At 39.9% G+C, this 17380-nt stretch overlaps 3 protein-coding genes across 4 annotated transcripts; 1 reads left to right on the plus strand and 2 right to left on the minus strand.

Moving 5' to 3' along the window:
• The first annotated feature begins 231 nt into the window (after window positions 1-231).
• Window positions 232-1259, plus strand: LOC135945153 (transmembrane protein 170A). The gene is made up of 4 exons (XM_065492622.1): window positions 232-390; window positions 503-610; window positions 668-773; window positions 860-1259. The coding sequence occupies exons 2-4, from the start codon at window positions 574-576 to the stop codon at window positions 1053-1055; spliced, it is 339 nt and encodes a 112-aa protein (XP_065348694.1). The 5' UTR covers window positions 232-390; window positions 503-573; the 3' UTR covers window positions 1056-1259.
• A 751-nt stretch (window positions 1260-2010) lies between these two features.
• On the minus strand, window positions 2011-4311 carry LOC135946384 (tektin-B1). Its single transcript, XM_065494595.1, has 6 exons — window positions 4100-4311; window positions 3534-3753; window positions 3264-3478; window positions 2803-3025; window positions 2467-2693; window positions 2011-2421 (listed from the first exon to the last, which is right to left on the minus strand). The coding sequence occupies exons 1-6, from the start codon at window positions 4309-4311 to the stop codon at window positions 2262-2264; spliced, it is 1257 nt and encodes a 418-aa protein (XP_065350667.1). The 3' UTR covers window positions 2011-2261.
• Window positions 4312-4615: 304 nt separating this feature from the next.
• On the minus strand, window positions 4616-17256 carry Myo31DF (Unconventional myosin ID). 2 transcript variants are annotated; one of them, XM_065493358.1, is made up of 14 exons: window positions 17088-17256; window positions 9330-9436; window positions 9073-9268; window positions 8630-8849; window positions 8195-8410; window positions 7732-8140; window positions 7501-7670; window positions 7327-7436; window positions 6973-7270; window positions 6468-6895; window positions 6392-6412; window positions 6006-6327; window positions 5660-5949; window positions 4616-5271 (listed from the first exon to the last, which is right to left on the minus strand). In XM_065493358.1, the coding sequence occupies exons 1-14, from the start codon at window positions 17174-17176 to the stop codon at window positions 5073-5075; spliced, it is 3075 nt and encodes a 1024-aa protein (XP_065349430.1). In that variant the 5' UTR covers window positions 17177-17256; the 3' UTR covers window positions 4616-5072. The 2 variants fall into 2 exon arrangements, with proteins under 2 accessions (XP_065349430.1, XP_065349431.1); XM_065493359.1 differs by lacking the exon at window positions 6392-6412.
• Between the last annotated feature and the right edge of the window lie 124 nt (window positions 17257-17380).

Consider the following 17380-nt stretch of genomic DNA (forward strand, 5'->3'; position numbering starts at 1 on the left):
TACCACCATGTGCTCTCTTTCGTGATGAAAACAGGAGGAAAAAATTAGATCTGCACCCAATAACAGATGCCAGCTTCCTGTTGCCCGAAATTCACAGCCAATCAAAATTCGTGTTTTCAAAAATTCAAGCCTATGATTGGTTAGTGCTGCGCTCTGTTGTTATTTCAAGCAATCATTCTCCCACTCTCATTTACTGCCGACTGAATGAAGTTAGCCACCATTCACTATGTGATATCGATGGTCGATGATTTGCTGAAAAAGCGCGCGCAGTTCGAAAAGCTGTGTGATGAACTCGGGCAGGACCGTCTCCTGAGGAATTCGGACAGAAAAAGAGCAATATTCCCGCCGTGATGGACACCTGTGGTCAATTAACCCTCTAATCGAACGCCGGTAAGCATTTTACGCACGATTAGCGACGAGACGACGCGATTCGCGAGCTTTTCCGTCCATTTTCGCGGAAAATGGTCGCATGCTGCTTGACCACGATCTGTCTTCTTTCCAGGCGAACTCGACAAACAGCCAAAAATGAAAAAACCCAAGTCGAAACGCATTTGAGACGACAACAACTGAAATATGAAGCCACTGCACGACACTCTCTACACATTTGGAGGTGCGTAAAGGAGAATTTTTTATTACTGCAAAATTATCGATTAAAATTTCCTTTCAGAGATGTGGTACCAAATATTCCTGTGGGCTTTACTGTCTTCAGTCGTAATACACATCGCCGCAGCGGCGATTTCGTTTGCCATCCTCAGGAGGCACCGAATAGGAAAGTAAGTGTTGGATTTTTCGGCCTTGCACCGGATAAAAATCAATCCTCGAGGAATCCATATGACTGATTTTTTTTCGTGTGTGGCAGATTTTTCCCTCTGCTGCTGTTGCTAATGGGCATATCTAGTCCGGTGACAACCGGCGCTGTGAACTCGGCGGTGATCTCGTTCGTGTACTGCGCCGCCAACATCACCATGCTCGAGTGGCACGCGCTCGTGTGGGGCGTGGGCCAGACGGCGTTGGCCGCCGGCATCGGCGTCACTCGGATCCTGGCCACCCTCTGACCGGACCAAAGGATGCGCCAGACAATAAGCATGCTCATTTCGTTGGGTCAAGACTGTTGTTCACGCCATCATTGCCAATTACTGCTACGATGCATACACACACACACTATTCCGAGTCATTAATAACATTGTTTATTTTTCCTATATTTGAATGTGCGTACAAATGATATAATTATATTAAATTAAGCGGCCGTTAAGTTAAAACGTGAATTTTTCTTCATACGAAATCACTTGATTTTCTGGGTTTTATGGTCAGCGGAGGAAATCGATAAGAAAAAATCGTTAAAACTTAAGCAGTTATTTTTTTAAGAGATTCTAATTACTTTAGGAAATTAAAAGAACTTGTAAAACCTCTTAAATTGTCAGTTATGTAACAAGGATTAGTGACGTCACTAGCTACTGGTGACGTCATCAAAATTTCCTTTTTTTAATTATTAAGAAGTGTTGATCGACTATTTTATAATTAATCTAGAAGCAGATAAACTAAGGCTATCAAACCATATTTTTTGACCCAATCGACAGTTTTTTTATATTTATAGATTTAAAACCAAAGAAAATATTGCACGTTTTTTGTTTTGGACACTCTTACTCTAGTTCTGGGCCCTGCGTTTGTGACGAAAGAATAGTAATTTATATTTACACGGAAATTAAAAACCCCACATAAAAAAGATTAATTTTTCCTTCTTTAATTTAGGTTTATAAGAATCGCTCGGCTTTTAATATTTTTTTTAGATTGCTAAAACCAGAAATATTTTAAAAATACAATAATTTACAGTAAAAATAAATACTAGCTCGGTTGCTTTAAAATTCATTAATTACACAAAAACATTTTTACTGTTATGTTTAATTGGTATATTTATTTTTAAAATGTTAAAACGCATTCAAACTCCTGGTTGGATTCTAGATCTTAAACCAAAAAAAAAATCACAAATTTACTCTAATCTGCAATTTTTTTCATTTTTTTCTTGATCAAATGAGGGTTACTCCAAACGCTCCTAAAATTTTCGAGAATTTTCCTAAACCTTTGATCTCAATTGCAGGGGATTTTTATTTCATTGCAATAAAAATAATTTAATTCCATACTAAATTCACACAATTCTGTTTTTAAATGGAATAACTCCTCTGCAAATTTTTCGCAAGGATTTTTTGGTGAATTTTCTTCTTTCTTTTGAACAAAATATCCTATTACAATAAAACAGCTTGAAATTAAAGTTGGGACGAGTGCGACTGGGTGACCTGCTCCTCAGCGTGTCCGAGCTGCGACCTGCTGGCCAGGCAGCGCATTTCAAGGGCCAGGGCGCGGTTCTTGTCCTCCATGTCCAACTCCACTTTGGACAGTTGCGTCCGCAGCGACTCGTACGCCGACCTTTCCCGAAATTAATTTTAAAAAATTCTCAAAATTTCTCCTCACCTGGCGTATTCGGTCCGCTGCTGCAATTTCGCCTGCGACAGGGCCAGGGTGGCGCTCTCGACTGCCAGATTCTCCTGAGGCTCGTCCTGGCACCTTTGCGGCCCGGCGGGTCTGCTCGTGCGGCCTTCGTGTCTCGTTTCGCAAAGTGCGCGAGGCAGCTCCAGAGACTCGTCGGCTTGCTCCAGCTGGTGGATTTCTTCGTCCAGCTTTTCCATTTCCGCCAGAATCTGGTTTAAATTAAAATGTTAAAATTTACCTGAAAAAATTCAGATTTAATTTTTTTATTGATTGCAGGAATCAGCACTCTTATAAATTAATTCAATTAATTATAAAGACCATTTCTGTTTGCCTCTTGAGCCTGTCGATGGCGATTTTGATCTCGTGGACACGCTGCCTGAAGCTGGCGCACGTTTCGTCCTGGCGGGCCCAATTGGCGTTCCGCGCGTCCTCCACGGCCCTGAGCATGGTCTCCCTGAGCGCCCGCGACTGCTGACACTCTTTACCCTGCTTCTCCACCAGCTCCTGGCAGTGAAACAGCCAACTCTCCGGTGCTGAACTCCTGATACCCAAATTCAATTTGTTTAAAATCATGAAAAAAGCAATTATTCCAATTCAACTTATTTCAATTTATAAATCGAAAGAACCACATTGATCGGGATCTTTTTTTAATTTCCTAATTTAGAGATTTTTTAGACCAATTGAGCCTAGAAAAAATTTATTTAGAAAATCATCTTACTAAATCTACTATAAAAAAATTGAAATTAATCTCAAAATCCTCTAAGTATTAAATTTTTTACTTTGGCGGGACTCGATCCGGCTCAGGGCGTCGTGCCAGTCCAGGAGAATCGGTGGTGAGGGCCAGCATATTTGTGTCAATGTCCAACGCGGTCGTCTGCTCGCTGATGTTGAAGCGGAGGCTGTCGATCAGGGTACTCAGGGAATCGACCATGCTCCAGGCGTCGGCGTTGAGAGCAGACAAAATTCCCTTATGCGTCTCGTACGTTTGCAGCTCCTAAAATAATTAAAAAAATTAATTAAACTATAGGAATCTAATTTCCTCTTCTCACGTCCTTTAGTCGAGCCGTAACAGGGTCGACAGTGAGCTCGTCAGGGCGTCTTTGGTCCCTGAGGTACAGGCACTGGGCTATGACGTCCAGGGGTGGCAACAGGGCCTCATTAAGGTACGTCTCCAGGTACTTTTTCACCTCGGAGAGCGCCATCCTCTCGTGCTCGGCGGCCGCGTGGCTCCGCTCCAAGGTCCTTAGCCACTCTTGAACCAACGACACCCTATTTTTGACGCGGAATTATGATAAATTCTAGGTTTTTTTACATTTGAAATAGTAGGCAGAGAAGAGCCTGATTAAATTGTTTTAAAATTATAAAATTAAATAAAACAAATTAATTTTGCTTTTTACAAGCTGGTTTAAAATTCATGAAAACTTTGCAAAAATATTCATTGTGTTTTCAAAGGTGTTTTATTTCTATTTTACCTTTGAAAATTAATTAATTATACCCTTTGCGCATAGCATATTCTGCCAATCAATATTTATTTCTTGCAATTTTTTCATAAATAAAATTAAAAAATGATTTGTGCTCCACTTGTCTTTGTGACAAATTCAACGATTTATTTTACCTATCGGACAGGAGTTTTTCGTTTTGGTAGCGGTCCCACTTGGTTTGGATTCGAGCCGCAGAGCGGAGAATCGAGGCGTCCTCCCGCTCCAAGGCAGACACGGACATCAGTTTGTCGCTCGTGTTGAGACTCTGCTCGTTCCTGCATTTCCAGTCGTTCAGGGTCACCCTTTGGCAGCCCTTGTCCCCTTTTTCCAGGGCGTATAAAGACATAATTAATTTTTAGTTCCTCTCCGCGTTTCCTGCTTTGTTTGCGAAACCATAGCTACGCATTTTATTGATCGATTTCTGGATTAATTGATGGGAAAACCCACAAAATCCCTTGAAATTATTATTAATTCCAGCGAGAAATATTTTTAGTTTTCGTAACATTTTAAAAATACTTCTCATTTTATTTTTCTGACACTCTCGCCTTGCGGTGGAAGAAAACTGCACCGCCAAACATCTGTTCAGTGCAGGTTGCATACCTTTTCCCCGCGATTTGAGAATTATTTTTCAATAAAACAGTCGTTGCTCATTCGGTTTAATATACAAATTTATTGTATGAAAAGAACAGGGAAATAAATATACATATTGATTGTTATCGAAGGGAACCCTACGTAAAAAGGCGCTTTCTCAGCTGAAACTGTGCGTCGGCTCCTAACGAGTGAACAAACATATACACATAAAATAATAGCATTTAAATGCACATCTCCCTAAGCTTTCGACATGACACAAAAAGACACTTATCACAGATTTCGAAAGGTCCATTAAAAAGGCTAAAAATGGTAATAGTCATAACTGATGTGACTGCGTGGTAAAAATAATTAATCGTGTTTGTGTTTCTGTGGTTAACGCGTTGGAGGTAAAAGCCCGGCTTTTCCCTTCGGAGGCGAGACTGGCACGTCAGTTGATTCTCAACCGGAATACTGTGTTTGCAGTGTGTGTGTGTATGAAATAATCTATACGCAGGTGGCACCGACATTTTCAATGTGTTACTGCATCGCCTGCTTCGTGTTAATCAAGTTGTTGGAGTTCTGCAGGGGCAGCAGGTACAAGACGTTTTGGCCGTCCTTCTTGAACATGCCGCTCTGGGCCTCGTTCGACAGTTCGATTTTCACGCTGCGACTCTTGTTGCCCAGTTTGCACTGGAAGTGCATGTTTACATTCACGTTCAGGTCTCGCCCGCACACCCTGAAACAAATTAATTCATTTTTTTATTAAAAAATGTCATTTTGAAACATTTTCCTTTAGTTTAGTTTTTAAATATATTTTTTTAAATTCAGCGGGGACCAGATTCGTGCGATGCGCAGATATGGCATCCTGTGGAGTATGGCGCGAAAAAACTGTCACGTGAAAATGTCAAAAAGAAGCAAGTTTTGGTCAATATTGTGACATATTGAGACATAATTGCACTAATTGTCTTTTTCATCGTAAAAACAAACTCGTGACACTCGCACGGCAATCCAAAGAGAGGTTTTTGCTCCCCACGTTCAGACGCCATCTTGGATCTGCGCAGTGCAAACCAATTTTATCGCACAGCATTTGCCTCCGCTGTTTAAATTTAAATTTTTCGACTTACTCGAAGTATCTGTGGCAAATGACACCGACGAGTTCGCCAACCCTGTCCTGATTGTCCCTGGGCTCAAGGGCGACGACCAGGTCGTTGCCCAGACTCGAGTGGATGGCGATGAGCTGGTCAGTTCCTGGGCTGCAACTCACGCCCGTGATCTCCTGGATCGAGAGGACTCGCTTCATCAAGTTCAGCTTTTTCGCGTCCAGTTTGTAGACACCCGTGTCGGTCACCAGCAATGCACGGTCCGCGCTCTTGTTGAAACGGTTGGTCTTCTTGATGAAGGATGAAAACAGCACCTGGGAGAATCCAATTTAAAAAATCTCCAAATAATTCTGTTTCGGGATTTACCAACCTTTTTGAACTTGTCTTTGTTCTTGATGTTGTTGATGGTGTGGTTGTACTGCACCGAGTCCGAATTCTCATTGTTCAGGGCCAGGTAGTTACCCTCCCACCTTCTGCTGAGGCCGTAGTAGGACCTCTTGTTGCTCAGGGCGTCGCATGCCTTCACCTTGTATCTGACTTGAGGCCAGTCTTCCTGGGGAATCCTCTTGATGATCATCCAAGCCCTCCATCTCTCGTGAATGGCCTTCAGGTTCTTCACACCCTTCCTGAGCACAAGCGGCGGATTGGGCCAGCGCAGGGACTTTCCAAAGTCTCTCCGTGACGACACGTTCCTTCAGAAAAATTCAAATTTATGTCCAAAATTCCAAAAAATCAGGGTTATAAGTAGATTTTTACCAGTAGTTATCCTCAGGGTTGCTTAACACGATAGTTATTTCAGGTTAAAAACACCTTAAAAAAAATTAATACTCACAAGAAGATAGCCTGAAGAGCCTGGAAGTAGGAGCGCATCTTGTAGAGGCGGTAGACCCTCATGATGGTCAGGGCGGCCTTCATCTTCTTGTACCTGCGCCTGCAGATGGCGCCGCGCCACTGCTTCTGCAGCAGGATCACGATGCCAGGGATCATGCGGCTGCGCTTCTGCTCCAGCGAGAAGAGCGTGCGCGGCGAGCGGATGAAGATTTTGGTCTTGCCGTACTTGACGTCGTCGCTGTAGCCCTGCTCGTCCATCAACACCTTGACGCCGTCCTTGTCGTTGCCGCTGCGGAAGTTGGGCCACGTGTACTGGCTGATCATCTTGTAGCGCCGCAGGAACAGGTCGTACCGCTGACGATAAGCGAAGCCGGCACGACGCACGCGAACGTTTTCGATCAGACCCAGGTAGTTCACCTGATGCAGAACCTGCGGGGGAAAATCAGAGGTTTTTTTTAACACATTCTCATACTGGAAGTCATTTCTTTTTTTGTCCTGGCACGTACCTGTTCTTTATCGAACTGGACGGGTGATTTGTTCTCGTTGGGCTTGATGCATCGGACGTAGTAGGGCTCCTTGGAGGCCAGGTTCTTGACCAGCGCGATCATCGAGTTCTTGAACAAGGTTCCCGCAGTCAGAGGCCTCTTGGTGGTCTGGAAGATGTCCATGGCGCCTTCGGGCCACATTTCCTTGACCGTTGGGTTGCTCGAGCTGTACAGAAGCCGTTTGAAGTCCTGGAACAACGCGTCGCGGTTCTTGTCCAGGAAGCCGTTGATGTTGTACGTCACTTTTCCGGCGTAATGACTGCAATGAAGTTGAGATTTAGGGTTCTAGCAGGATTTTTGTAAGTCAAACAGCACCTGATGCGGAAGTCTTCCTTGTGTTTCAGGTCCTTTTCCATCGGCTTTAGTTGCCTGCTTGAGTAGTGGTTATGCGAGGCCAGTTTTTGGTCCATGGCTTCAACCAACATCTGAATAATAATATTGTTGATGTAAAACATTATTTTCTTGTTTGGTTGAATATAATTCACAAACCTCGTCAGTGACTTTTCCTACGTTGAGACAGGCCTCGTCCAAAATGGCGATGATTCCCTTGTGGGACTGCTCGACCAGGTCGCAGATGATCTGGTTGTTGAAGTAGTCGATGTTCTGCCACTGGATGCCTTCTCTCTGGTACTCCTCCTGCTCCTGCTTCAACACCAGCTCTGTAAACGACAATTTTAGGTTAAATAATGTCCTTTTAGTAAATGAAATTAAATAAAGTACCGATAAAGAGCTGCTGCAGCTTCTCATTGCAGTAGTTGATGCAAAACTGCTCAAAGCTGTTGACGTCGAAGATCTCGAAGCCGTAGATGTCGAGCACGCCGATGACCGTGGTCTTCTGGCGGTACCTGCTGCTCTCCTCGTCCTTCAGGTTGATGGCTCGGTTCACCTTCTGCACGATCCACGAGAAGAGTCTGTCGTAGACGGCCTTGGCGAAGGCGTCGCGGCCGTAGTTGGCCTGCGCCTCGTTGTGCGTCTTGGCCATCACCTCGCCCTTGGCCGCGATCACCCGTTCGCAGAGCGCCCGCCGCAGTTCCTGGTTCGTCACAGAGAGCAGCCCCGAAATCGTGTCCAACACACCCGGGTCGTCCAGCTTCACAGACTCGTTGTCCGGGCGGAACTTCACGTTGCCCTGAATTTTTTAATATTTTTAAATTGCTGAATAATTCATAAGATGACATCTAACCAGGTGGAGGATGGCGGCGACGATCCTCCAGATGGTGTCGATTTCGTGGTCAGAGAAGGCGAGGGTGCGGAAGGCGGACTGCGTGGCCTTGTAGTCGCTCCTGTCACTGATGGAGCGGACGCTGGCGGCGTTGCCCTGGTTCACGTAGAAATAATTGTCCACCTTGTTCTTCAGCCGCAATTTGCTCAGGTCAGAGTCAGAGGCGCCGAACAACAACTGAAATAATTAAAAAAAAATTGTTCTAATTTATAAAGATGAATTTATTAAAAGTCGGTGATCAAGAGAAGCCTATTTAATTTTAACTTTTAATATGATTGGATTCATACACCATAAATATTAATTCTTTTGAGAGATAATATTCAATTTAAAATCTATTTAATCTCTTAAACATAAAAAATAAAATGAAATTACACAATAATTCTAAAAAAATCGTACTTGGTAAAATGAGTGGAAGTTCCTCTCTCCAGGCTGTTGGTAAATGACCCTCGATTTCTCTAGGAGGTAATTGGAGATGTTTCCGCCAACAGGGTCGCCCTTGAAGTCGAAATTGATGTCCATGTACTTGCCGAAGCGCGACGAATTGTCGTTTCTGTTGGTCTTGGCGTTGCCGAACGTCTCCAATATCGCGTTCGACTGCAGCAGCACATTTTTCACCCTGTTCAACACAAAAGACGCCAGTTGTGCAAATTTTACATCGCGTGTACAACAAATTAAAGACATATAGGAATAAAAGGGTTTCATTTAGGTTAGCTGACACTTTCTTTTTTGTCACTCTTGGCGAGAAAAATGTTTTGTTTGTACTTTTAACAGAGCAGGTCATTGAACATTTAGATAAAAGGGTTTTATTCATTTTTTTAAATTTATTAATAATTACAAACCTTTCGATTTCTTGTTGCCCGCCGGCGTTGGTGACGGCTGCGATGTACTTCATGATAATTTTTGAAGCCTCGGTTTTTCCACTGCCCGACTCTCCGCTGATGACGATGCACGTGTCCCTGCCCTGTTGTTTCATCACTTTGTGGGCAGAGTCAGCGATGGCGAAGATGTGAGGCGGGTTTTCAAAGATCTCGCGACCTGAGAAAATACAGAAATAATTTAAAAATTTATTAAATGACATTTTTTGTAATTAATTTACCTTTGTATTTGTTTACTTGCTCTTGGTCGTAAATGTTGACTGTCCGGTACGGGTTCACCGATACGCAGACTTCTCCAATATACGTGTAAATGCATCCTCCAGAAAATCTGTGAAATTAATAAAGCATAAATAGTTAATTAAAATATTTAATAATTTATACGCCAAATTCCAAACTTTTTACGATTTTGTCAACATTATTTGCGAAATAAAAAGAGATAAAATAATTTAAAGTTTACCATCTCTAATAAAAGTTGAATGTTAATTGGTCAAACGCCCCAGGATAATTATTTTCTCAAAAATGAGCCATTTTAATTTCTTTAAACATTTTAACTCTCATTTCAATCCTTCTACTTTTTCCCCGCGCCCAAGTGTGTGATGTCACTGTGGTAATAAGCACATAACATACTCCTATTTTAGCACGCGTCGTGCATACGCAAGTTGAAAAGAATTTCAATGCAAGCGAGAAAGGCCGCAGCAACAACGCGTGCGACGGCCAGCAGATGCGTGCTCACTCAGTGCACCGCGAGCACTTTACCAGTTTTCATTGAGCCAATGATTCACTGGCTGCCCTATTGTATGACTAATCGGATAAAGTAAAAGCGGCGGTTCGGTTTGTCATTGCACACGCACCAAAATCGATCCATTCGGCAATTGCAAACAAATAATATTATAATTATCACGGAGTTGCAAAATACATTTGCAAATAGGGCGCATGGTACGTGATATAATTCGTGTCAAGACTTTTCGAGGCTCGACCAATTGTTAATTTATGTGAGGGTTTTTTTTAAGGAAAAGTAAATTTAAAACCGCAAGAACTCAATTAGTTAAATTAAAAATGCTTTTGATTCGGCAAAATCGTCGAAATTCTTTACTGGTGATCCTGAAAAGGATTAAATTAAAGCCAAAATTTATCTAAAGAGTCGGGTAAATTTTTGAGAAAAGTGTCTGCAAAATTAGCATGGCGAGGAATGTCTCCTTACTTGAAATTTGATTTAATTTCACTAACAAAGAGTTTCCCTGAAACGCTGTTGGACAGATCTCGACCAGAGGAATCGAAATCTGCCAAGAAAATGTGGCAATGCGCTGTGAATTTTCTATAAATTTGGCAAAATATGAATTTTTTACTCATTTTAGAACAAATAATTATTTAATACAATCAACACATTTCTAGTTGAAGCCTAAAATTATTATTTTAAATTGTTGCCCTCTTAATAAAAAAATTCTGATTCATTTTAAAATTCTTTTTTGCATTTTTTTTCTTCAATTTTGTCAAGTTGAAGCGTATTCCACAGCCCAAAATATTTAATTTAGAGAAAATTAAAAAAATCCTCTAAATTATATTATTTAACATTAAATTCAAGTGTTATTTTTAGCTCTTAAAAATTAAACATCCTGTTTTAGCATCAACGCAAATTTAAAACAAAACATTCATTCTATCCGGCGTGAATTTGAGTAATTCGCCGATGCTTCCAGTGAATATTTTAGAGGGAAAGAGGCCAGAAGAGTGTCTAAAAATAGCCTCTCTTGCTTGGTACAGCATAAACCGATTTTTCATCATGCTGTCACATATGCTCCACCAACGCCTCCCGGAAAGCGAGCTCAAAAATTACGCAGAAATTAATCAATGAAAATAAATCCAGCAACGCCCTAGGTGTCGTGCCTTTTCTGTGTTTTTATCTATAGAAACAGTAGATAATCGGACACATCGGTGGCCGAGAACAAAGCGGAGAAGCCGCACAAAATTATCAACGGCCGAGTAAGCGGCTTTCGAGCAAAAATGTTTGACTATACTATAGCTATCTATCTCGCACGCGAATCGGTCGGAATTCAGGAATTCGACACCGCCGCGAGAACATCTAATTTTCCATCTGCGCTGACTGATGATGATGATGAGGATGCGATGATCGCCCGCCGACACTAATGATAATCGCAGCAGGCGTGAAAATCCTTTCTTTTCCCTATAATTGTTTTCCATTCATTGCAAGCAGCCTTTCACCCAGACTCCCAGAGAGAGCAGAACCACCGAAAATAAAAATAATTCATTTCACTGACTGCTATTTTTAACAAGGTTCAATAGCACACAGTAAAAAACCACAGAGACTCTAAAAGATTATTGAAGTGCTACTGGTATGGATTTTTTTTTCTCTCGTTTGGCACGGTGAGTGTGATTATTGGGGCCTCTGCTCTTATCATTTTAGTTGGGCTCGCGATATGGTTGGCTAAGTGCGTGTCCGTCCACCTTTTTCATCGTGCAGTTATAATTTGCGGTTTCCATCCTAGCAAAAACGCTCTATAATCCCAATTTATATTTTAGCAGACGCCTGCCAAGCTCGGAAAAAGAGAGACTCGTCATAAAAAATGCTTCAATTCTATTTAAAAATCATATCCTAAAATTAATTTCGAAGTTAAATCGAAAAAATTAATTAATTCCGTGGTTGTTGCCTGGAAGAAATTTTTGTTGAGCCTCATTGATTGAACTTTCTACACAAATCAATCTTGTCAGTATCGTTTATTGGCCCGCGGTCGGTCGATTTGTCTGTCGTCTCGTGAGCGCGCGTGGCTAATTGTCGTCTCTTGTTAATGCTTTCCAAGCCTCGAGAGCACGAGAGTTTATCAGCGAGAGTTTTCTTTCAGCTGCGCGCCGCGGCTCGTTTAGTCGCTTGGCTCTCACCGCACTAAAAAATGCAATCGCCGCGATGACCACATAAGACGAGCTGTAATTTGACTCGTGAAATCTGCTGCTCGTCGTCCAAACGAAATAAAAAAATAAATTCGAGAGGGAAAAATTTGTTAATTGCCAGAGAAAAAAGAAAAAATTTATTAAAATATTTTAAGGCTTTTCAAACATGTCTAATTTTACATTTTTTTAAATAATTAAATAAATATCCCTTCCAAATACTTCTGATAAAAGGTAAATTTCCCATCCTTATTTTTAAATCGAGAATTATCTCACTCAGAGCAATTTTTTAGTTTTTTAATCTTTCTCTCGGACCAATTCACCTTTGAAATTGCTCGGAAAAGCAGGCCAGAGAGCGATAAGCAGACGTGATTTTATCATTAAAAGCCGCACCGAATATGCATATTGAATAAGTGATATTTATCTTATCCGCGGCGGCGGAGGATTTGTATGACTGAGCTTCGTTTGTGAGTCACCGAAGTAGGCCATTATCAGCCAATTATGCTTTGTTAGCTGAAGCGTTCACCGCCGCGCTGTGCTGACAATAATTTCCCAACTTTGGCATAAACATTTCGGAGAAAGCAGCGCGAAAATGCCGCCGGCTGCTGCTCTGGAAAGACAAAAAAATAGTATTTGTGACGGCCCGAAATGTGTTTTATGGTAATGAATGCGAGCGCGCGCGACGCTCCTTTTGCCGCGCGCTCGGCTGCGAAATTATGACTCATCCGCTGCGCCCTGAGTGTAATGACGATCGACCCTGAGATCGAGCTCCAGCGAATTGTTGTTTCACCGCAGCAATGCTGAGAATTCAGGTTTTTCTCCAAGCATTATATTAGGGAGTAGTAGACTGAAAGCGAGCTAAAATCTTTGAAAATTCAAGTTTTTAATTTTATGAGGTTGAAAAGGGGTTTTATTTAAAATAAATATATTTTATTTTAAATATTACATAAAAATATTCAACAAATCTAGATGAAAAGATTTATAAACTAATTGAAAAATAATAAAATAACAGTCATATAATAATAAAAGGTTGTTTAAGATTAAATTTCAGTACAATGAATCTCTTCAAATTTTGAAGTTTTGAATTGAAGTTTATTTTTAAAGAAAAAAGGAAAATTTTAGCTTTGCTGCCTGCGAAAGGGGGCGTGCCTTTTTCACGATCTTTTTTGGAAAATTCAATTTTTCAGGATGATTTCCCCCTTCTATTTTTAATTTTTGGAACCAAAATGTAGCTCGTACAATACTGCTACCAATTTTTTAAATTTAAATTCAACTTAAAGCCGCTCTGCCGTGCATTACCATGAAATTCTAAAGGGTTCGACCCTGACGCGGTGCTGCGGGTCAAATCGCGAAAAAAGTCCCAAATAATAATGGAGTTTGGTTTCATTCCTTAGGTTTTTGAGATCATATATTTGAATCCAGGAAAGCTAACTGGAGTAAAAAAATACTATCAAGAAATAAATGGTCTTTCGGGGACACAAATTTCGAAATTTGAAAAATAGTGATGGAATTTATATAATTCTTGGTAAAATCAATCGAATAGAAGCCTTTTTTCAAGAACAGGAATATTTTATTAGGGAAAGAAAGGGATTTAACTAAAAATTTAAATTTAAAGTTAATTTTTTTTAATTAAATAATTAAAAATATTGGAATTTTTAAAGCTTGCATAATTTATAATTTTAATTCTTAGTTGTTAATACAATTTCTGGTTTCTCGAAATACGAAGACAAATTTTTAACCTCTAAAGAAAGCATATAAGTGAGAAAAATGCTGTCCAGAGTTAAATTTTTTACCAAATTAGACATCTTTAGAGCTTATAAACCAAATATTACTTTTCCATCAGTGTTTACAAGAAAATTACTCAAACGATTCAAAATTAAAATAAAAATCTTTAGAGTGTGAAGAGTACAAAAACCTTACTTTTTAAATTAATCATTGTACTAAAATGAGTTAGATGTATTTCCCACTTCTTTTTTAATTTTTAAATTGATTTTATAAATAATAAAGCTTCTTTTTGTTCAAGAACATGACCATTTTTCAAACATTTCCCCATTTTTAATATAAAATTCCTTCTAATAAGCATCCTGTTTAAATTCCCTCAAGAAGTCTAATTATAATTTTCGCTTCTGTCAGAAAGTGTCATACAAGAATTTTCTCTAAACAATCGTGAGATTATTTATCACCCAGCTTATTTATTTTTGTTTCTTTTCCCAAGGAAAAAACTAAAAATGCAAACATGTGAAAAAAGTGGTTGCGTGCGAGCCGAACAATTAGATATAGTTGTGGGAAGAAAGGGTCGGCGTAAAACATAAAACGATGAATATCAACGCGTCTGCCGGCGCTGGAAGGATGAATCATCGCTCGTTGCTAGTTTTTTTTTATTATTATTTCCATGTTTTTTTTACCTTTGACGACAGCAGCATCGGCAATGGCGAAAAAAGCTAGGTTGTTACACATTTTAAGCGGATGAGCGACTGCCTGACTGACTGAATGACTGAGAGAGCCGGCGGTTGAGTGGCTTCCACCCGCCAGTTTACTCGTTGCTCAAATGTCAAAGGCAGATGATGAGCATTAACATCAAAAGCGGTTGTGTTTGACTTAAAATTGAATTAAATGAAATTTTAAATATATGAAAAGAAGAAAATTTCCATTGAAATACAATTATTTGAAATTCAAACTCGCTCTTATTAAAAATTCTAGGTCAATTTAGGTTTTTAAGTGAATTCTTACTTACAATTAGCAATCAATTTGAATTTTCTGGGCCTCATTGAGAGCAGAATTTTATTAATTTCATAGCTGCAGAGGACGTTGTAAACGATCGACTGCTATAATTTTCAATAAATGTTTTTCAAGAGACGCAGAAGCTCAAAAATTGACAGTATTTTACAGTCAAAGAAGATCAATGCAAATTTTACCAAAAAATCTGAGAAGAGGAGGATAAAAAGTTATTAATAAATAAATGAATTGATCATTTGTTTCATTTATTTTTTATTTAGAAATAATTGAAATTCAATAAATAACAAATTTTGAGCTTCATGTTTAAATAAAGTTTATTAGAGTTTTATTTAAAATATATATTTTAGTCGTTAATATGCCGAAAACTGAATTACAAACAGTAAAAAAACTGGATAATATTTTATCAGCTGTGAAATTGGCATTATTTTTTGCAAATTATCTGCGGCAATTTAAGAAATGAATATTACAGCATCCACTTTATTTAATTAAGATACTGGTGTCAACAACAAGAATTATTCTACTTTATTTTGGCTCCGACTTTGAGATTGATTCGTCTAGAATGAGGAATGATCGCAACTGCCTATCTATGACTTAAAACCTTTTTATCGCAGGAAAAATAATTGTTTTCTATTGCTCCTCGTGATTTCTTTAAATGTTTTATACAAAAATATATTTTCAAAGCTGTCCAAAACAAGAAAACGAACAGCTGATACCAGCTGTTCTGTGATTTATTGAGTATACAGAATTTATTATTTCCCCTAAATCGAAATTTAGCTGTTTTAAAGAGGAATGATAATGCAAAAGCCTGGAAAATGCTTAAACTTGACCCTTGGGATTCAGTTGAAGCCTAAATTGACCTAAGAAGCACTGTAATTTTTTAAGAAAATTGGCTGGAAAGTTAGCGTGCTTTTCAAATGGTAATGGCTGTCTCCTTACTTGAAATTCGATTTAATTTCAAAACCAAGAGTTTGCCCAATAAGTGGCATACACAATTGGACAGATCTCGACGAGACGAATCGGAATATGCCAAGAAAATATGTTCAAGCACTGAAAATTTTGGAGAAAATTGGCAAAATTTGAATTTTTACTGTAGGAAGCGGTCTTTTTTTATTAATGCAAATTGTTGAACAAATTGTTTATCGATCAATTGTGTATGGCATCTAACAACTCAACTAATTTTTAATTGTTGCCCTGTATCATTCCACTTTAAAACGTCTAAAAACATTATTTTCTTAAAAATCCTGGTTACAAAATTTAATTTCAAAGAAATTGCATTAATTTAGCGGATGATTTGTACGTTTAGAACGGCTTGATTATCCTCAAATTGCACGATTGTGTGCTTGAAATATTAGAAAAAATTATCAACATGCTATTCTCCCCAGGCGGAACTAAATAAATTTTATTAAAATATTTTCAATCCAATAGAAATTGATTTTTTTCAAAAATAGCAAAGCCAGAATGCCGATAGTATAGGAAGGAAAAGTATTATTAATGTTTGTGTGATTTGACGTCAAAATTTCCGTTTGCTCGCCATAAATATTGCGCTGGGAGAGTGTGTGTCAGCGATAGGACGACGAGTTGCACTTGAGAGGAAGCCACAACCGACAAAAATATAACTTATAATCTGCTCAGCGCGCTCGTCGAACGCAAACAAAACGCACACACGCGTTTCCCACTTTCTCACTAAAAATATTTCCTCGTTAAAATATGTACATTCGATTAAATTTTGTTTGCCATAACAACTTTACTGCTTGCATAATTGTGGGAGAGCAAAAAGAAGGCAGTTAGTGTGTTGCTCTAGATAAGGCCAATGTAAATAATTATATAAATCGCGCGCTGCGCTTGAGCAACTTCTCGTGCAAACTAAAGTCAACAAATAAAATGCGAAAGGCACGAAAAGCAAAAAGCGCTCGCTCGCTCTCATCAGGTATTCGCGTCACAATTACACACACAGGCAGAGGTCGTTGCCTGCCTTTTTTATCCTTTTGGAAATAAATGATGATTTTCTTCTCTCCCCGCCACCACACCCTGAGCCAAGGTGCGGGCGACCTGACAATTGATCGGCGCGCAGCAAGCAGCTGGCTCGGGCGAAGCGAAGGCCGAGCCAACGGAAAAAATATGAATTATTCCGTCAAACAGGGTCGCTACAGGTCACCCTGCTTAATAATTTCAACATTTTCTGAAGGTAATTAAAATAAAATCAAGTTTTAAAAATATTTACCAGCGTTAAATTTATTTTTAAAAATTAATTTCCAATTAACTGCGGTCTAAATTAATTTTGGAGTTTAACCCCCCGAAAAATTGGGATTTTCGGCACCTGTTGTTGCCGGGCGGTGCACACCTACCTCTTTTCCAAATTCTGCATAAAGTGGTCCTTGTCGATGACCTCGAGCAGGACGAAGTCGCCGATGCCGACCCCGTCGTGGCCCACCATGGTGCTGTCCTTGCGCAGACGACCGCTCGCTGTCCCGTCCTTTGTCCTGTCCGCGCGCGTCCGTCTGTGTCCACCACGGCCGCAGCAACAGCAAGACTGACTGTGACTAACCGCGCGTCTTGTCTGTTAATTCCGGCAGACAATCTCGAAGCGAGCAACCTTGCGCGCTCGCCGCCGCAGCCGACAGCGCCTCCTCGCCGCCGT

Source organism: Cloeon dipterum, chromosome X, assembly GCF_949628265.1.
Source record: "Cloeon dipterum chromosome X, ieCloDipt1.1, whole genome shotgun sequence".
Classification (NCBI taxonomy): domain Eukaryota; kingdom Metazoa; phylum Arthropoda; class Insecta; order Ephemeroptera; family Baetidae; genus Cloeon; species Cloeon dipterum.